This window comes from Halichoerus grypus, chromosome 11 (genome assembly GCF_964656455.1).
Source record: "Halichoerus grypus chromosome 11, mHalGry1.hap1.1, whole genome shotgun sequence".
Classification (NCBI taxonomy): Eukaryota; Metazoa; Chordata; class Mammalia; order Carnivora; family Phocidae; genus Halichoerus; species Halichoerus grypus.
In genome coordinates, this window is record NC_135722.1 from 16450005 (window position 1) to 16470181 (window position 20177).

The 20177-nt window shown below is 56.1% G+C and overlaps 1 protein-coding gene across 13 annotated transcripts in view; it reads right to left on the minus strand.

Annotated features, from left to right (window-relative positions):
* PRDM11 (PR/SET domain 11) overlaps positions 1 to 19206 on the minus strand; it is a 79635-nt gene extending 60429 nt beyond the window's left edge. For 5 of the 13 annotated variants that reach the window (XM_078058136.1, XM_036097710.2, XM_078058133.1 and 2 more), the window contains exon 1: positions 12441 to 12652. In XM_078058136.1, coding sequence (XP_077914262.1) covers positions 12441 to 12590 — 150 coding nt within the window. In that variant the 5' untranslated portion in view covers positions 12591 to 12652. Of the gene's footprint in view, positions 1 to 8761; positions 8869 to 10209; positions 10359 to 11011; positions 11260 to 12440; positions 12653 to 18881 lie in introns of those variants that run through there. The other 8 variants (XM_078058135.1, XM_036097711.2, XM_036097714.2 and 5 more) reach the window with 5 other exon arrangements.
* Positions 19207 to 20177: the final 971 nt, after the last annotated feature.

Below are 20177 nucleotides of genomic sequence, written 5' to 3' on the forward strand. Positions count from 1 at the left end.
ACCAGAGGGGAAGGCCTGGGGAGGGAGTCGCTGTGGGGCCGTGGTGGGGGTGGGCCCAGTGGGCCTGGCACCCTGCCTTTACCTCTCCTGCAGTCTATTCCTCCTCCTCCTCCCCCCTCACTGCTCTTTCCCGTCCCTGCCCTTCTCCCTGGCTGTTTATTCTATTCGTCCAGTCTTGCCCAGAATCTCAAAATTAAAAGAAACCTCAAAAGTCACCCAAATCCTGGCTTCTCAATATGTGGTCTGCAGACCAGCAGTAGGGGCATCGCCCGGGCGCTTACTAGAAAGGCAGAGTCCCCTGCTCCACCTCAGACCTCCCGCACCAGAGATCGCCCCAGGTGATGGGCATGCGCAGAAGAGTTGGGAAGCACCCATGGCAACTGCAAGGTGCTCAAAGCCACGGCACCTGTCATCACCAAGTGTGATGAATACCTCCCACGGGAGCTCACTATCAGCAGCCAGGCCGCCACCCCATTTTTGGAAAAGTAAGGGGTGTGTGCGTGTGTGAGATGGGTGAGGCGGTCCGCCAAGGGTCCTGCGTGTCCCTGCTGAGTATGTGAACCGTTAAGGCCTCCCCATCCTCTGACGCTGAGCCACGGCGGTAGCTAGTCACGTAGGTAATTAAGTAGGTCAAAGCGACCGCAGCGTGGTGCTCAGGCCCGGAGAAAGGGAACCAGTTTGTTCACTGCTGGCTACCTGAGGTGCCGGGCCCTTAGCTCCGAGTTCTTCCGGCACTAATCCACTGTCCACACAGTCACTGTCTGGGTCCACTGTGTCACCCCAGGGGACTTGGGGTGCAGTAACCAGTGCCCCCATGTAATGATCTTACTGTTTACTGCACTGGAGTCAATTGTCCTGCTGATCCGTAAAGTCTTGGCCATAAGATTGGGGTTTTTCCTGGGGCGCCTGGGTGGCTCAGTTGTTAAGCATCTGCCTTCGGCTCAGGTCATGATCCCAGGGTCCTGGGATCGAGCCCCGCATGGGGCTCCTTGCTCTGCAGGAAGCCTGCTTCTCCCTCTCCCACTCTCCCTGCTTGTGTTCCTTCTCTCGCTGTGTCTCTCGCTGTCAAATAAATAAATAAAATCTTTAAAAAAAAAAAAAAAAAAAAAGATTGGGGTTCTTCCCTAACTCTATGTGTGCATGTATAGGCATGTCTATTTGTCTCTCCGTGTGTCCTCAGTGGCCATTCACTAAGGTCTTCATGGAAAGGCTCATACGAAGACCTTGATTTGAAGGCATTCACAGGGAACCTGGCCTCGCCTGAGCGTCCACTTCGTGCCAACCCTTGCACCCAGGTGTTCCACTTTTTCATTATGTCCCCTAATCCTCCCCACAACCCTGCAGGGTGGATTACAGCCCCTTTTTACAGCTGCTGAAATTGGAGCTCTACCTGTAGTTCGTCTAGCTCGGTCTCAAAACAGTAACAAACATAAATGATCTGGACACGGGCAGTAAAGAAGCGAAGAATGAGATGATTTCGGGGAATGATACCTGTGAACGCAAGGTGGTGTGCTCACCGATGATTAGAATTACCGTTTGTCAAGCTGGCCCTAACAAATGGGTGTCCCGGGGCTCCCCGAGCTCAGCCAGCAAGCTCCATACTGAGCAGGCACTGCAGAACCATGACACCCCCTCAGACAGGTGAAGCCGGCGAGGGTGCAAGACCTTTATCCCAGCCCTCCAGGAAGGAGGCACGAGGGCCACAGTGCAGCTGATGCGAGGCTCTGTGCCAGGTGCTCGACGCGCGCTGTGGAGGATATCCTTTCATTCACTCCTGACTTTCTTGCATAGCAGGCACTGTCCTAGGTGCTAGGAACCCCAGGGTGAACTAGGTCCTCGCCCTCATGAGGCTTGCAGCCTGGGTAGAATGTCTGTAGGATTTCCTGCTAGCATCCATTCCCCCTTCTGGCACCAAGGAGCCTGGTGTCCTTGGAGAGGACACTGGTTGGTTCTATCCATTCTGGGATAGGACCAACCAGTCGGCACTCAAATCTGCAAGTCCTAGTGAATGGTGCAGGGAAGGGTAAAGGGCCCAGCCAATCATGAGTGGCAATTTGGGGGCTTTGGAGGAATCTGCTGGGAAGAGGGCGTGCTGAAAGGATGGAATGTTACTATGGATCTGCTTGCAGCCGGCCACCGTGGCACCACGGACACTAGCCTGCCTATGAACGGAGTAAGTACAAAAGAGTAAGATGAACAGACCACGTCCTGAGGACACTGTGTGAGCCCTGGATCCAACTGTTCCTGAAGCTGTAGGTGATCCTGGACTTTGCATAAATTCCATGTTTACCTAATCCTGATTGACTTGAGTGTCTGTCTTACTGTCTTTAGTCCTTTCAAAAACCTAGTGAGTACAGTTTTACCTTACTTGTTTTTCAGACAGGAAATAGAGGCTCAGAGAAGACAAGTGCCTGGAACAAGGCTGCACAGCAGCTGTCTGGAATCTATCCAAGTCAAAGCCCATGCTTTTTCCACTACTCTCAGGTGGCAGTCTCACATGGGGGGTGACAAACTACAATCAGGGGATGGGGGATGGGGCTTCATGTCAGGTAGTGAAGGACTTCCCGAGAGAGGTGGCCCTCGGGGGGATAATTAGAACCTGCTCCAACCAGAGACAGGCTGTAGAAAGGCGGCAGAAGAAAGGATCCACAGGTTACAAACTGGTGGCTGATTTTTGGTTTTGGTTTTGGTTTCCAATTTTTATTCTTGCTTTAGTTGCCAACTCTGAGGAAACAGACGATTTCAGGTAAAAAAAAAAACCCCATGTTCAGCTTTTCTGGAAAATCGGAAGCACTGGCAACAGGAGGCAGGTGGCCCCCCATGGCCACAGTCTGCCAGAACTGGGGGGCGGGGGGTGGGTGCTGCTCAAACGGGCAAGGCGATAACTCTCCAGATCTCCAGCCGACTTGTGCCACTCGGGTGCGTTCCCTGCCCGGCCCGGCATCTGAGTTCACCATGCTAAGCACACGCCATTCTCTGGGAACCCGGCCTCAGGCAAGATGGGGTGTTGGGGTGGGACCTCACCAGCCTCCCAGTCTCTGTCCACCCTGGCTGCTCCCAATTCCCCCGGGGCCAGGACGGTCCCTGGTACCCAGCACGGGCTCAACACACACTTGGTGAGTGGACGAAGCAGATGAGAGGATGAGAGCCACCCTGTCAATGCATTCCACAGGGCCGCATGCTGCAGAACTCGGGGCTCTGGGGTGAGATGGCTCGGTGTGGATGCTTACTACCACTTACAACTGTGTCATTGGGGGCGGCGAGTTCTTTTCCTTTCTGTGCCTTCAGTTACCCCTCTATAAAATGGGAATAACAAGAGTCACATAGGGTTCTGTGAGCAAAGGGGTAGCTGTCAGTAAGTAACTATTGGCCTGACCTCTTCCACTGATCACACAGACTTCAGACAAATTCCTTCCCCCGTCCGAGCCGCAGTTCATCCAAGGCGCTTGGGTTTGATTTTGTCAGGACCTGCCAGCTCGGGCACTGGGTCACTGTGAAGAGTCAGCATTCGGGCAAACTCCTGGCGCTGGGCATGCAGAAGCACCCGAGGCCACAGGGGTCTCTCTGCGAACCGCTTCACCACCGAGCTCGAAACAGACCCTGGGGGCCATCATGGTCAGGCCCCATGTAATGCCAAGTTCCTTTAGAGTTAGCCCAAGTTCCAGCTCCGGGGCCTGCTGTGGCTCATTTACTCCCAATCGTGATAACCCAAAGGTCCAGGGACACGGCTGGAAGGAGCTAGCCCTCGGGGGCCCTTCGTGGGGTCCCTGGGTGTCCTGTCCTCACTTCAGCGAGCACGCAAGCAGGGCCCCCCACGGCCGTTTCACCGTGGCTGGCGCCGGGGCATCCAGCTGGCAGAGCCCCTGCCATTTCTCTCACACGCCCCCGGATGGGAAATGATTCATGAAAACCAAGAAGGTAAAATTAGCCCAAAGGCTGCCGAGTAATTTATGCAGCCAACAGGCCCAGGAGGGAGGGAAGGCCCACGCTGCCAGCTCAGTGTGGCCTCCCGGGGGCTGGCAGAGGCCGGCCTGGCCATCGGGAACCTCTGTCTCTGGGGTCTCCTATTTCGGGACTCAGCCTCCAGGGCTGTTGGCAAGGCTTCCGGAACGGTCCCTGACCCCCGCCCCACCACACTCAGCAGACCCATGCCTGCCACCGGGGACCTGCTAAGTGTCAGCGGGTTGCTGGGGAGAAGCTCAAGCATTCCATCTTCATCTCAATCTCAGGAGGACAGTTTCACCCTCCCTATTTCCCAGGTGAGAAACGAAGGTGCTGAGAGGTCAGGTAGACAGCCAAAGATCGGGGCAAAGCCAGAATTCCAACTCAGATCTCATGCACGCCAAAAGATGTACTTCCCCCCTGCCCCCACGCTGGCTGTTATCTGCTGAACTTCAAGTTCTCAGGGTGGGCCGAGGGCAGCGGACCCAATGGGGATTCCCTGGCAAGTCCTCAGACATGCTTTTCACCGTCTCAGGACTAGTCAACCCCAGAACCAGGCCCCGTTGTCCCAGCTTGGCTAGGTGGAGGGTCCCCAATATCCTAGTATCTTAAAAAGGGGTTGAGAAAATGGGGCATAAATCATACCCCTTAATGGAGGTACAGAACAGTGGATATCAGTGAGCCCCATGGTCTCACTTTCCCAGGCTGTATACCAAGCCCAGAGAGAGGAAGGGGCTTACTTAAGGCCACACAGCAAACCTCCGGCAGGGCCTGGGATGGAACTGCATCTCCCGAGTCCAGCTACAGGGAGCCTGCCGTCAAAACTATTTATAAAGACAGCAAATCTGAGTGGGAGAGGGTTCCCCATCTGAAGGGACAACTGAGTCATCCCAGAGACCTCCCGGGGCGCCCTCATCTGGTTATGTCTGATATCCGCCCGCACTTTTGGAACCCACAGGGGACACGTGAGCACCTGGAGGAGGGGGATCCTCAGAAGGCAGTAGTGGGAAGAAGAGCGGAATCCCAGTCTAGGCCTGTGGGAACCTGCAAGTCCCCTCACCTCCTGAGCCTGGGTGAGAAACAGACTTGGGAAATTGACAAGAAAATGCATGTGTGTGTGAATCACCCCATAACCGTGAGTGTTCAATAGGAATGCCAGGGTCCCTCACGAACGCGGTCACAGTTCTCACCCTCAGCCCCTCTGGCCCCTGGCTTGGCCCAGAGGAAGCCCAAGGCCAGCCGTGGGCGACATTCCACAGCCACCCACGCAGGAAGAACTCACCTCTGTGCCCCGGGCAGGCAGCTGAGTGCCAGTACGGCAGCTCGGAGCAGTACCACTCACTCGTGGGACATGGTTCAGAGCAGCTCAGCGGCCCTGTCTCCCCAGAGGGACCGGAGCTTGCCACGGCCCAAGCCCTGAGCTCGTCGGCACTTTCAAATATCAACACACTAAGCGGACCCTTCCCATCAGTGCTGGGGGAAAGGTGGCTTGGTATTCACTTCACTGACATCCAGAAAGACGGAGTTGCTTATTCATTCGATACGTGTATACCAAGCACCTGCCGTGCATCAGGCACCACCAGGAAGAAGACAGGTGTGTTTTGCCCTGGGGGGTGGTCCTCCTGGCCCTAAGAAGCATTGGAGTGGTTCACACACAACCTCTGGGGCCACGCTGCTGGGATTCAAATCCCAGTGTCACCCCCATGGGACTCAGGGGAGTCACTTAGCCTGTCTGTGCCTCAGTTTCCTCAGCTGTAAATGGAGAATAATAATGGCATCCACCTCGTGAGGTTATTCTGAAGATTAAGTGAAATGTTACGGGTCAAGACTTAGAATAGCACCAGGCACATAGTAAGTGCTCAATTAATACGAAGTTATTATTGACCCAGGACCCAAGCCCACATCCCTCTGACCCCAACAGCCATGCTCGTAACTCAGAGCTGGGCCAGCTCAAGGTCTTTGGTGTGACCCAACGGCAGGACTGGTAAGGGCTCTACATCTAGAATCAGGAGGTGGGGGTTCAAGCTTCCCCTCTGCCAACTGCCAGCTCAGAGCAGCCCCTGCACTTCTCTGAGCCTTGCTCTCTCCAGTCCTAAAAAGGGCCCAAGGATGGCTGCGCTCCTGTTTCCCTGGGAGGAGCACCCCGAGTCCCGAGGGTCGCTGCAGCCCCCTGCCCACACCACAGGATGGGCTCAGAGAGCAAGCCCTCTCCCCAGCAGAGCAGACGGCTGTAGCTGAAGCAGCCACACTCTGTCCCCACCTTACCTCGGGCCCCTGAGAGGGTTTGTGGCCGGTGCTGGGGAAGGACTGGGCCCTGGGCCAGCTACGGTGCTTCTCGCTTCTCAGGAAATAATTCCAACCCTCTGAGCTCACTGACCGCACAGGACGCCGACCAGAGGGCAAGCGGTCACGCAGGGCTGCCCGGCGGGGCACCTTCTGCCAACACCATCACATTCGGTGGCCTTATGAAAAGGAGCTGGACGCGAAGCCAGACTGCCTGGGTATAGTCCCAATGCCACTGGCAGCTAAGTGCTGAGCTCTGGGCGAGTCACTTAACCGCTCGGAGCCTCAGTGTCTGCATCTGTGAAATGGCCTCGGCCGGGCTGCCTATGCCAAGCTGGTGGGATGGTGGCAGGAGAGGTGGTGTAGAACCTGGAGGGTGGGGAGGAGGGGAGGAAAGAGCAAAAGGGCCACCCTTTCCAGCACTAACTATACAATCACCGGCAAAGATTCACCCCCCACCCCCTCCCCGAGCAGAGAGGCAAACCCAAGCCTGGACCAGCCAGTGTGGCCCAGAGGGGCCCCAGGGCTCTCCGGGGAGAGGATGGCCCCAAGCTGCTTTCTTCTTCTGCCCACCCTGCAGGCCAAGGGAGATCAAATCCCCGGCCACAACGGGTCCCATTGAGAGCCGGCAAATCTGCCTGAGGTGTGGGGTTACGTTACCAGGCTCCCGGCCACCACCGCTGAGCTAGGGGTCAGGCCGACCTCCTTCCCTCCCCGTAGGCTCCAGTCCAGAACCTGCAGGGCCAAGCTGGGAAGTATTCCGATCACCCGCCGCATCCCAGGCAGCAGCCTCCTCTGGGAAATCAGTGAGTGGACGGTGGGATGAAACCGCTGTGGTGGCTTGAGCCATCGCAGGCTGCCTGCCGGGGACACAGGGCCCCTGCCCACAGAGTGGGGTGTGGAGCTAATACAGACGAGAGGCCCCAGGATAGACTATTACTGAGATCTGACTGAGTGCCTGGCACAGCATTCTGCACTTTACACGTGTTTCCTTCCTCGGTCCTGTGACCGAGATGCTATTGTCCTATTCTACAGAGGATGCAACTGAGGAACCCAGAGGTAGAAGTTAAGGAGATTTCCCAGAAACACCAGGATTTGAATCAAGAACCAAGTGACCCCAAAGTCCACTTACCACGACAGCCACCCAAGAGATGGGTCACTCAAGAACATGCCCTTTGAGTGAGGGTAGAAACACCCAAGTGTGAAGGAGAAAAGTCTCCAGGGGCCATGGCTACTATTTCTAGCTCCCTGGGGACTGCCTGGGGACAGGGGAGCAGCCTTTCTCTCTGGCTCTAAAGAAGAGACCCAGGAATAGTATGGGTCCTACAGGGAGACATTTGGTTCCATGCAAAGAAAGTCTCTGTGGACGGCTTTTAAATATTGTGCAATCACTTTTAAAAAATCCAACAGGCTCCCATGGCCGGCAGTAGCTACTCTAGGTAAGCCCAGGGAGGCACAAGAATAAAATCAGAATTAACCTAAATGTCCACCAGTAGGATAATGGCTAAATCTACTGTGTAGCAGAAAGAAAGAAAAAGAGAGAGAGAGAGAGAAAAAGAAAGAAAGAGAGAAAGAAAAAGAATTATGATAGCTTGCTATGTAAAACCATGACTAGAATTCCTAGATCCAATGTTAAGTGAGAAAAGCATTTACAGAATGATCTGTAACCATTTGTTTAAACACACAGACACATGCATGCATGTTGTAATGGCACATCTTCCTATAGGTTCTGCGAGTCGATGTATAGAGAGATATCTAGACGGCTATATACCAAAGTAATAACAGTGATGATTAACCCTGCAGAGGAGGCTGGAAGATTGTGGTTAGGAAGAAAGATAATATTTAGCTTTTTAAATAATATTTGACTTTAGTACAACAAAAACGTATTTGTATATTCCTTACATAATTAAAAAACTTAGTAATACAGCATAAAAAAAGACACAGTGGGCTGCCTTGGAACCAGCGAGCTACCGGTCCCTGGAGGTATGCAAGCATCTGCACTGGGGTGGAAGGATTGGAAAGAATTTGCAGAACACAAAGCTAGTGGGTTAGCTGGCCCTTCCAAGCCTCAGAGCCTTATCCGGGGAGTAGGAGCAAAGGCTGTATTCTGCCTGCAACAAGAGTGGCTTTAAGGAAGCACAGAGCATCAGACCCTGGAGCAGGGAAAGGCTGCGGGCCCTCACTATGACTTGGGCAAGGACGCGCAGGCCAGTCTCTCCCTCTCCCCTGCCCCCCAGGGACTCCCAGTCCCAGCCCTTCAGTCCCAGCAACCCCCAGCCCCTGGCCAGCAGGCCTGGTATTAGCCTCATGCTCCCAGGGTCCGGGCCATGTCTCTGGGAGGACCTCACATTGGGGACAAGAGCTCAGGAAGGAGAAGAGATGCTCACAAGGCTGATTGTACCTGTGACACTGAGCCTAAACTATGGCCATGGCCACACAGTGAACCCCAGTCCCCAACGGGCTGAGCCCCAGCCCCAGCCATAGCCCTGGCCCCTGACAGGCTAACGAGCAAAGGTCGATGAAACCCTTACCTTACCTGGCAAGACAGCAACGGGGTCAAGAAAAGAGCCGAGAGATACGGGGTTGAGTCCCAACATCTGCCCCTGACTTCTCATAAGACCTGGACAAAGTCACTGAACCCTGTGGTACCTCAACCCTCTCATCTGCAAAATGGGCGGATAGTACCTAACTCCCAAGCCTGCTGTGTCGATACAATGAGGTAATTGTCCACATAGCCTCTTTGTGGACTCCCACAAAAAATGTGAGGCCCCCATCCACACCATGGACACTGGGTGCTGAGAAAAGGAGGTGGCCACAACTGAGCTCCAAAAGCAGCTAGACTTGCTGCAAGTCCAGGAGCCCAGGGGCAGCTGGAAAGGGGCCTGTTTCTGGCCCCAGGCAGGGACCAGGAAACAGCAGGCAGAGAGGGCTTCTCCAGACAGACAAGGACGCACAGGAGGAGACAGGAGTGAGTCCGAAAGAGCAGGGGAGCCTTTCCTGGCCACCGTCCTGGGCCGAGGGCCAGGGTGCTCAGGGAGGGCAGGGAGCAACTAGCAGGTGCCAAGGAAGAGTACAGTTTCTACCTGAAACTGGGGGCAGGGACCTTGGGAGCCAGGCCAGAGAGTCCTTGCCTCACCGGTAGCCAGGAGCTGGGGCAGAGACAGGTTACAGATCCACAAAGGGGAATCACGAAGAGGAAGAGCAAAGTTCAGTCACAGAGAAGCCATGAGCCAAAGGACCGGAGCTGCCCCAGTCTGGGACAGAAGTGGCACCGGGCCACACAGAACAGGCTCGGGGTGTCCTGTGGGGAGAGGGGACCCTGAGAAGCAAGGAGGTCCCACCTGGTGCTCACAGGGAAAAGCACCCGCTCTGGGGAAGGGCAGACAGCAGCCCGAAGCCTGAGGTAGGAGGCTTAGTGGCTCCAGGGCCACCCAACCCCACCTCGGGGAGACCCGCGCGCTGTGGCAAGTACTGAGTCCAGCGTGGGGCCAGCCCAAGGCAGAGAGCCAGAGAGGTCTGAGGACTTGAGTCTTGTGCCTCCAAGCACAACCCAGGCCACTGTCAAAACCAGAGCTCCTCAGCGACTCCTGGTCGTGAGGCCAGCAGCAGCCAGGCTGCGGAGAATGCCTCCCAGCCGCATCCCGCAGGGGCCCCCGGCGGCTGGACTCCCCACTGAATGGCAGCCAGACGGTCCCGCCTGCTGTGTGGGGCCCAGCGGACAGGGAGCTGCAGGGAGGGAGCGGGGAGGGGGGCCACTCTGAACAGGGGCCCCCCGAGGAGGAGGGTGTAGGTGGGGCTGGCAGGAGAGGTGCTGCCCGCAGCCCCCCTCCCTGCAGGCCGGCCTTCCCCGCGGACCTGTGGCCACATGCAGGCCCAGACACAGCATGGGCTGTTCCCGGCAGTCCCCAGACAGGGAGGGTTGGCTCTCCTCCCCCCCAGGCTGAACCACAGCAGCAGCTCCCCGACACCATGCTGTCTGCTCACCTGAGCTGGCCCGGATGGGACTCGAACCATCACCCCTCAGCACGTCGACCGAGCGTTCACTCCTCCAGCCCCAAATGCAGGCCTCAGCCCCGACCCGACAGAGGATTCAAGCCGGAAGCCACTTCAGGCTGCTGTCCACGGTTCACCCCCTATGCAGACCCCACACCATCACACGCCAGGCCCCGGGGCCTGGCCAACCCCCCACCTCAGCCTCAGATCTCAGCCTTCCCTCCTCCTGCCCACACTCCCTGGCATGACTCTCGACTCCGTGAGGCAGCTGGCACACCCCCTTTGACAGCTCACAGCACGGGTAGCATCCGGCAGGGGGATAAAAGGGCTCCACCATGGCCAGCCAAGCACACCAGAGGCCAACCCACTGACCAGGACAGCCCGGGAAGGCCTGCTGCTCACACAGCCAAGAATTGCCTACCTGTCCAGCCAGGACTGACCCGGGGGCCGCCAGGCACCAGCAGAACCATGGGGCTGGCTGCCTCAGAAGGGGGCAAGGATAGAACCGCTCTCCAGCAACTTATCCCACTGGGCACCAAGAAACAGCCTTCCGGAAGGCTGAAGACAGAAAGGAAACGCCACCCGGATGGCCCCTTCGGTCATTTAAAGCACCTCCTCAGCTGTGACTTTATCTCCCACCTCAGGACCTCCGCCTCCAGAACACTCTGGACACTTACTTTCTTTAAGTCCCGGCTCAGCCTGACATTCAAGGCCCTCCCAGTCTGACCTGCTTGTGTCATTAGCCTCCATTTACAGAGGAGAAAGTGAAGCCCAGGGAAGGGAAGTGACTTACCTCCCTCTCCGGGGCCATCTCCTCTACCTGTTCTCCAAACACCCAAGACCACTTGTCCTTCCCTGAACGGCCCTATCCTCTTGTTGTCTGCCTTTGCACATACTGTTCCCAGTGCCTAAAATGTCCTGCCCTCCTCCCCCACCTGCCAAACTTCTACTCTTCCTTCAAGGTCCAGCTCCATGCCTCTTCTTCTGGGAAGCCTAACAGGCTCTCCCTCTCCCACCACTGGTGGCAGAATCACTTGCTCCCCTCCCCACCACATCCACGAGCAAGTAGGGCACTTCCTACCTTCAATCACAGTTAGGATCTGGGCCAGGGCTGCTCACACTATTCGTGGTAGAGGTTTTTTTTTTTTTTTAAGTTTTCCAATCTGTTGCCAACTGATGCTTTTGTAAATTACAATTAAAAAAAAAAAAAACCAAAACGAGGCAGAATGTCAAGTTGCAATAAGAGCTTTTTGACACTTACTTTCAATGTTGTAACTAGCTCGCTGCAGACCAGTAACAGCTCACAGATGGGCAGGGGTCCGCAGACCACCCTCTCTGGGTACACGGCCCATCAAATCATGTGTTTATGTTTGGCCCTCCGGAGCGCAAGGGGGCACTGCACTAGCCCTTTCTCAGGTGAGTACCCTGATACCACAGCTGGCCCACGCTGTCCTTTCTCGGGACTACCCAGCATCACCCAGGCAGGTGCTTGGAGCCTGCAACTCTTCCAGCCCCATCCCCTCCCTCCCAGCACAGCCTCCAAGAGCAGTTCCCCATGCAATGGAAAAGAGCTTAGACTCCGGAAGCAGAGAGACCTGGGTTCAGGTCCTAGCTCTGCCTTTCGTAGCGCTGTGGCCTTGGGTAAGTCACTTCCCTTCCCTGGGCCTCACTTTCTCCTCTGTAAATGGAGGCTAATGACACAAGCAGGATGGGGCAGTGGACTGCTTCAGGCAGGACCCAGCCACACTTAAAAGCTTCGACCAAGTTTGGCTATTACTGATGTTTATAGAGGCCTGAATCACCCAGCCCAAAACTTGGCCCTGTATCCTCCCTTTCTGCTTTTCCTCCACCCAAGACCTAACATCTTTTTTTGGGGGGGGGGAGTAAATTCTTCCCTGGCTGCTAAGTTTGCTGATTTCCTCTGCAGATATCACCCCCCTGGCCCTCCATACCCCAGTCTAAGTGCCCCGCCCCCGTCCTTGGGACACCTTGAGCTTCTGACCTCTTCACCTCCTCTCTAAATACCAGCCCCTCTGGCTGGTCTGGCTTTTCCTCTGGGGTACAGCTGTCTCAAGAGGTGTCTTGCACCGCCCTGGGAAAATGCCGCCCTGTTGGGGTTGGGGCACGGAAGGGCTGGGCTGAGAGGTCAGGGACAGGCCCTGGCTTGCAAACACCTCCCCCTCCCACTTCCACCCACCCACCAGAGCCCACCCTCCATGTACCTTGGGCCATGACAATGCTGAGTCCACCCGGGCTGGGTCCCAGTCAGCCGCCCCCACGAAAGGCTCACTCCCTGCTGGGGCCGAGGGTCTGGTGGGCTGCTCCCCAGGCCCCTCGGCTGTCCCAGATCCTCCCAAGCCGGCCATCTCCATCCCCTGAGCATCAGGCGGCAGGATCCGTTCCCGGCCCTCACCCCTTTCCCTTGGGGAAAGTGAAAGATAGTGGGAGAAGCCACTCTGAGAAAGCTGACACTGTGGGGGTGGTTCCATATTTACTTGCTTGGTGACGTCCATACCAGCCCAGCTCGGTGCCCAGGTCAAGTTGCTCGCCTTGTCTGCTGGTCCCACTCTGGCCCCCAGCCTCGCCATGAGCCCCGGAGGAGAAGCCCCGCTGGCCCTCCCCCCTCCCCAGCCCAGCTCCTCACACACATCACTGGGGTCGGCTGCCTCTGTCCCCTCAGGAAGGGGGGGAGCTGCTGCCCCTGCAGTCAAGCAGTGACCCCACAACCGCTCCTTTTGGAAAGCAGGGCACGGAGACTGGGCCAAAAGTTCTCAGAATTCCCCAGCCTGCTCTGATAATTGCAGGAGGACAGTGGGTTCACAGGAAGGGGCCCTAGATTTGGGGGTTAGCTTGGTCACTCCCTAAATGGTACAACCTCCAGCACGCTGCTTCCCTTCTGGAAGCCCCCAACTTCTCAGCTCTAAAACTGGGGTCATGAGAGCCGGCCCGCCAGCCTCACGGGCTATTGACAGGGGATCTAGAAAAAGGCGAAGTTGGGAAGACTGCCCATTGGCCTTATGGGTCTGGTTGGGGAGGTTAAAGAGCGTGGTGGAAGGGAAAGCTCTAGAAGGCACCGAAGGTGTGCCTTTGCATACAGGGTCCCCACCCCTCAGCACCCACCCAGGATCTGAGGCTGATGCTGGGGAGCAGGACCATCTGCGGTCTCCTGCCCCCCTCCTCCCTCCTCTCCTCCCTCACCGCATGTCATTTCATTGGAGACTCTTGGTCTGTCCAAATGTGCCTGCAAGTTCTCACCCATGAGGTTCCCAGGTGGGGAGAGGGGTCTGAAACCAGCTGTGTAAACCAAGGGCTTATAAATCAAATCCCACATTTAAAGCACCCAGGAGACCTGCTGAGGATCGTTAGGTAACACAGGTAGGCAACTCCCGAGGCTTCCTTTATAAATGTGGGTTTCTCAAGGTGACTGGAAAGATTAGATTATAGCTGCGTGATCTGGAGCTAGTCACTTAACCTCTCTGAACTTGCTTGAGCTTCCCCATCCATAAATGGATGTAGAAGGGACCTCATGGGGCACAATATGTGTTCCTCTTAAATTTGGTCATGAGAACAGGGAGGAAAAAACTTTCTTCCAACGAATGTGGCACAGGACTGATACTACTGTCCCCATTTATAGGAAGGGAAACTGAACTACTTGAGCTTCTCCAAGCCCTTCTGTGTGTCCAGGCCTTTGAACGACCTATACCCCACACTAGAATGCCTCTCCCTTCTTTGTTGTCTCCTCATCCTTCAAAACCCAGCTCTAAGGCCATCTCCTCCTCCAGGAAGCTTTCCTTGACTTAGAATCGGTGGCCATCTGCCTTGCACCCTTTTGCTAGACCCTGTAACTGCCTGGCTAACTGCTCACGTCCTGTGCTGGTCCATGAGTTTGATAGGGGCAGAGACTGGGTTCCCCATATGCCCTCGAGCCCAGCACAGGGACAGCACAGGGACAGCACAAGAACCCCGACCATGTGAGGAAGAAAGGAAGGACTGAAGGATGCCCCAGGCCTCCCCTCTTACAGAGCCTCTGCCAGGGACACCACCACGAGTGTGGCCGCACTGCGCGAACACTGGGCTTTCCAACGCAGATACAAATCCGCAATAGGAAACAGGCTTTTTAAAAATAACAGCACATTTTTCTTTTTTCTTCATTGTTTTTTTTTCTTTCTGCACAGCTTATTTTTCCGGCGCAGCCCCTGAGCCAGCTGCGGGGAAGCCTCTCCCAGGCCCCACTCTGAGAACATGGGGCTCTGGGGCCTCCAAGGACTCTCAGGCCCCAGCAGGGGTGGAGATGCACCAGATGGTTCTAGATCAGCCCTGGCACCAAGACCACCAAGCAGCTCTGAGCCAGAAACCGGCTTGCACAAACCCCAATGGTAGGTGGGTGTTACCTCCTGGGAACTTACCCCCCAAGAAGGGTTTTATAACCCCATGTGACATTTCCAAAGGGGTGTCTCCTTGGTGTGTCTGGGGTTCTCTGCCCTCATTCTAAGAGGGCATCCTTAAGGAGGTGGCATCAGAATGCCAGGGTTCCAATTGTGGCCATACCCCTGTGTAAACCTGGATCCTTTACTCCACCTTTTGTGGCCTCAGTTTACCCATCTGTGCAATGAAAATAATAATACATACGTTGTGGAGTGCTTTTCTGCATAGAGACATGCTTAGGACTCTACGTGGCATACAATTAGCCCTCAATAAACATTCGCTGCCTTCATCATCCCTGGATCTCCTACTCGGCGGCCCCTTCACGAATCATATACTCTCTAGATCAGCAGAAGCCTCAGGGTTTGTTAAATCTCACACTCTTGCCCTCCTGGGGTGTCCTCTCAGACCTCCCAGAAACATGGTCCTTTTGGGGCGTGGACACCTGTAAGTATGGGGAGCTTGGTACCTATATTCTATGGGCCAGTTTGCCCACCATGCCCAATGCCCCCTTCCAGCTGGACCCACCTGCCCTTACGCCCGGGGAAGCAGCGTTCATTTATCCTGTTCCTCACCCCTGGCACCCAGGGAATCTGCAGTCAATGCTCAGGGACTCTTCAGAAGCAGCCCTTGTGTTCAGACACCGGAAAAATAGCAGCCAACCCAAGCCCTGCCCCCGCAGAGCTCCTGGTCTGATGAAAGGGGGACCACAGTCAATAATCACACCCACCCACAACTGTAAAATCGCTACAGAGATGAGTGCTGCACAGGAGAGGTACGTGGGGCCATGAGAGGCTGTCATGGAGGGCTCGACCTAATCAGGGAGGGCTTCCCCGAAGAGATGAGGTGGAAGCTGAAAGATGAAGGATGAGGAAGCCTAAGCAGGGGGAGTGCGGTACACGGTCAGGACCGAGGGGACAACGTGAGGAAAGCGCCATGTCAGGTGGAACATAGCAGATGGGGGGATGCAAAACGGGGTCCCCACAGGGTCTGGAGGGCAGCTAAAGGACTTCTACCTTTCTCCTAACAGCAGTGGGAGTCCCTGAAGGTTTTTCAGGCAGGGGTTGATAGACTCACACTTGTTTGTCAAACGGGTCACCCTGGCTGCTAAGGATGAGCCTTCCTGAGTCCCTGTGTGTGTGTACTTGTCTCTGCCTGGAATGCTCCTCTGGTGCCCGTATCAGTCAGGTCAGGCTGGGTTATGCTGTAGTAACAAACAACCCCCAAATCTCAGTGGTTGAAAACAACAAAGGTTTAGTTATCACTCGAGCTGCGTGTCCCTCGTGGGGCATCAAGGGGCTCCATCCCACACAGCGACCCAGGGACCCTGGCTAGCAAAAAGCCACCGTCCCGCGCGCCTGGGTGGCTCAGTCGGTTAAGCGACTGCCTTCAGCTCAGGTCATGATCCTGGAGTCCCTGGATCGAGTCCCGCATCGGGCTTCCTGCTCAGCAGGGAGTCTGCTTCTCCCTCTGACCCTCCCCCCTCTCATGTGCTCTCTCTCTCAAATAAATAAATAAATAAATAAATAAATAAATAAATAAATCTTAAAAAAAAAAAAAAAAGCCACCGTCGCACCTACTGCTAGCTGCCACGCCATAGGAAAAGAGCATTCTGGAGGCTCTTGCACCAGCTACTAGATGCTTTGGCCCAAAGTGGTTTGTGTCACTGCAGCTCACAACTCACCCGCCAGCCACACGGCCCCACGCAAGCACAGGAGCCCTAGATTCAATCCTACCCTGTGCCTGGGTGAACTGGAAATGTTTAGGGGATAGTGTCAAGGACCACCAGACACTCTCCCGCTCCACCTTGCCCTTGCCAACCTCAACTCACTCATTAGATTACAACGGGTTCAGTATTCTAGAAGGAGGGGGGGCACATGCAGGAGAGAACAAAACCTGGAATGCAGGGAGATCCGGAGGAGGGTGCGAGATGAGGCCGAGGAAGGGGCAGAGCCAGATCACTCCAGAGCTTTTAGGTCATGTGGACGATTTGGTTCTTTATCCCAAAAGCACTGGGAAGACTTTTCGGTGTTTTAAGCAAGAAATGGGAGGCTTGATGTGATCTTTTTTGGAACAGATCACTCTGCGAGGTGGAGACTGGCATGGAGGACAGGCTGCGGGTGGACAGTTAGGAGGCTCAGGAATGTTGTCCTGGGGAGAGACAGCGCCGCCCTGGAGGACAGACAGGAGGCAAGGGACAGCCTTGGATGCCATGCATTGGTCATGACTATGATACAGCCAAGAGGACAGGCCAATGAGGCAGCTGAATAACACATATGACTCCTGACTCCTAGTCCAGTAGTCTTTACTTCCTCCACACTTGCCAGTGACCTAGAACCAGGGAAACCCCGCCTCCGCGTCCAAGTGAGAGGAAAGATTCAGATGACAAAAGTCTTATTTGACACCAAGGAGAACAAATTTAGGAAGCACATCAATCCAAGGGGTCTGGAGGACAGAACTCTAACTCATGCCAATATTGGATATAAGTGATGGTTGTTGTGGCTGATCGGGATTCTTGGGGCAAGGGAGGGGAGCCCCTCCTCTTCGAGAATGTCATTAGGGAAGAGAAATAGTCCCCGCCCCAGCTGCTCCTTGGAGGCCCTGTCAGTTTGGAATTGGATGGTCCTAGGTGGGGCCCGCCGGGCAATTCTGATGGTCCCGGGATCATAGGTTCTGCAATAATCCCAGACAGAAAACAACACTTCTCAAATCATGTCATGTGTGGAGCGTGGACTAGGCGTTTTATCCCTATTGCCTTTAATCTCACAACTGCCTTACCAGATAGGCTCTGTTGGCCCCATTTTCCGGATGGACAAGCAAGGTTCGGAGAGGTCAAAGGTAACCGTGCCAAATCCAAAGTCATACAGTTATTATAGGGTGGAGGGGGGAAGGACTCCCAACAGAGAAACCCCTTTCATTAAACTAAAGCAACCAGCTGGGGCTCTCCCCAGAAGGTTCTCAGATGTGTGCCCACACAGAACTCTGCCCACCTCTCAGAGAGCTGGTGGGTGAAGACCATGCGCCCACAACCTGTTACAGACTCGGCCCACCGACCCCACACGCCCACCACCGCCCTTCCTCTGAAGGGGTACTGTGGGCAAAGGCAAGCTTGGGTGCCGCTGGCATCCGGCTCCACGGAAAATCCTTTTGCCCCAGCCCAGACAAAAACCCCTAAGTTTATAGGGTTTCCAGGCAACAAGAGCAATCTCTCATTATTGCCTCCTGTCCTCACGCACAAAGAACTGGGTGTGTTTCCTCTTAGCCGCTCTAAATGATATACCACAGCCTTTCTCCACATGAAGCAAACGTCTAAGAAGAGAGATTTAACATTTTTCTCTCCTAAGTCCCAGCCCATCCCAGGGGTCAAGCCCCTACCGCCCAACCCAGTTCAAGACACAAGCAACTTTTCAACCAGCATCGCCCAATGCTCAAGCAATGTGTATTCTCCTTGCAGCGACTTGCCTAGGGCGTGCTGGCCTTGACCGGAGAAAGGTCACTGGCCGCTAAGTTTCTGCAGTTTCTGCATAAGACAACACCTTGGGGATTGCGAGTGGGGGATGGAGGCTACACTCCAGAGAGATTTCCCGAAGAGTCTACACGGCAACTAAGACTTCAAATATCTTATAGAAACGGCCTCCGGCTCCGCCACGTTTCGCGGGAAATCGCGGGCTGCGCTGGAAGAGGCCCCATCGCCTCCTGAAGGGCCCGAGCCCCCCACAGCAGCCCCGGGCGCCGAGCCGAAAGTGCCCCCGAGAACTAGGCCAGCGGCCGCAGAGAGCCCTCCAACATTCCGCGCTCCGCCCGGCCCGTGTCACCGCGTTCTCATTCCGAACGCTCGGCCCGGACCGCCGCTCCCATTGGTCGGCGGCCACGTCCGTCAGCGGGCGGAACGTCGGCGCAGAGAAAAGGCTACATTGTAACAAGGCGAGCGAGCGAGGAGCGAGCGGGGAGGAAGGAGGCGGAGGGGCGGCCCCCGAATCCCGCAGCGGCGGCGGCAGCGGCGGCGGCGGCGGCGGCAGCTACCTGCCGAGGGTTAACCCACCTCGGGGCCGGGACGAACTGCCCCCCCCCCCAGCCCGCGCCCGGGCCCCCCGCTCCGCCCGCGCCGGCCCCCGGCCGCCCGCGCCCCCAGCAGCGGCTCGCAGCCCCTGCACCCGCGGGCCCCCGCGCTCGCTGGCAAACTGCCGAGCGCTTTCCGAAGCCATTTTCAATGGCCACATTGGCTACCGGGGCTGACTCACCTTCCCGGGAATGCTGCGGCAGCCGCGGGGCCCGGGCGGCGCGGGCGGCCCGGCGGGCGGCTCGGCGGAGGCGGCGCGGCCCCGGCTGGCGGCCCCCGCGGCGGGAGCGGCCGCGCTGCGGGCGCGCTGGTCCCCGGCGAGGCAAAGTTTCAGCGCCAGCCTCGGCGCGGCGGCGGCGGCGGCGACTCGCTGCTGCTCTCCTCCCCTGCTTTGACCACCATCTTATTAGTACAGGAAATGACATGGAAAACGGAAGAAAGCGGCGTTTGGGGCAGACGCGGACCCCCCAATTCAGGGGCCGGAGCCGGGACTCACCAGCCGCGTCCCAACCCGGCCCCGGAGAAAACTCCCGGGGCCCCCTCGGCCCCCGCCCCGCGCGCTGCCCGGAGGGGGGAACCTAGCTCCTCGAACCCAAAAGGAGAGGGCGAGTTTTATAATCCGGCCCGCGGAGAAATCGAGAAAAAAATAAATAAATGAAAAAAGAAAAGGTTAAAAGAACTTTCGAACTGGGACACTTTTTTTTTTGGTCGGAATTAAAAGTTCTAGAATTTTAAAAAGTCATTCCGTGGGGGGGGCTCCCTGGCTTTCTGGGCCCCAGTTGCTGCTCATTTTGAACCAGTCAGGGGGGATTAATGCGTTTATAATTTTAACCCTTTCGAGGCACCCCGCCACGCGCAGCCGGCCCCCTCTTGGTCCCTTTTAACCCTTTGACTGCCCAGCAGTTTGGAGATACAAACTAAAGTTGTTAAACATAGGAGACCCGCGGCAAGCTGAGGGTAAGGGACTTGGGGGTTCGCTCGAAATGGTAACTGTTTCTGTGGGGCTGCGGTTTCAAGTCGGGCACCGCATGTGTTCTTCAAATCGAAATTCGTTACAGGGTTTGAGATTCTGAGAATCGGTCAGGCGGGTCCCTGGCTGACTTGGAAAAGACGTTGAAGGCTCGCTCCGTTGCTCGGTTCCTCAGTTTCTCCATCTGTGAATGGGATTCAATATCCCAGAGAGACAAGGTAGCCAGGAAAAGGTGGGGCGGAATTTTCATAAAGACAAAGTGTTGAAAAGTCTGAAAGGCTTCCTTCAGCGCCCACAAAGCCGGTGGGGCGGCTATGGGGCAGAGGACACCGAGGGATGGCGTAACCAGGACAACCATTCCCAAAATAACCTCTTTCTCTTGGCATTGTCTGCAAGGCTTGTGGCGGAACTGCAAGGTCTCCTGCCCGGGGAGGCTGTGCTATGCTATGCTGGGGTTAGAGCCGTGCGAGCTCTAACCGCCCCCCCCCCCGCCGGCCTCCCAGTCGG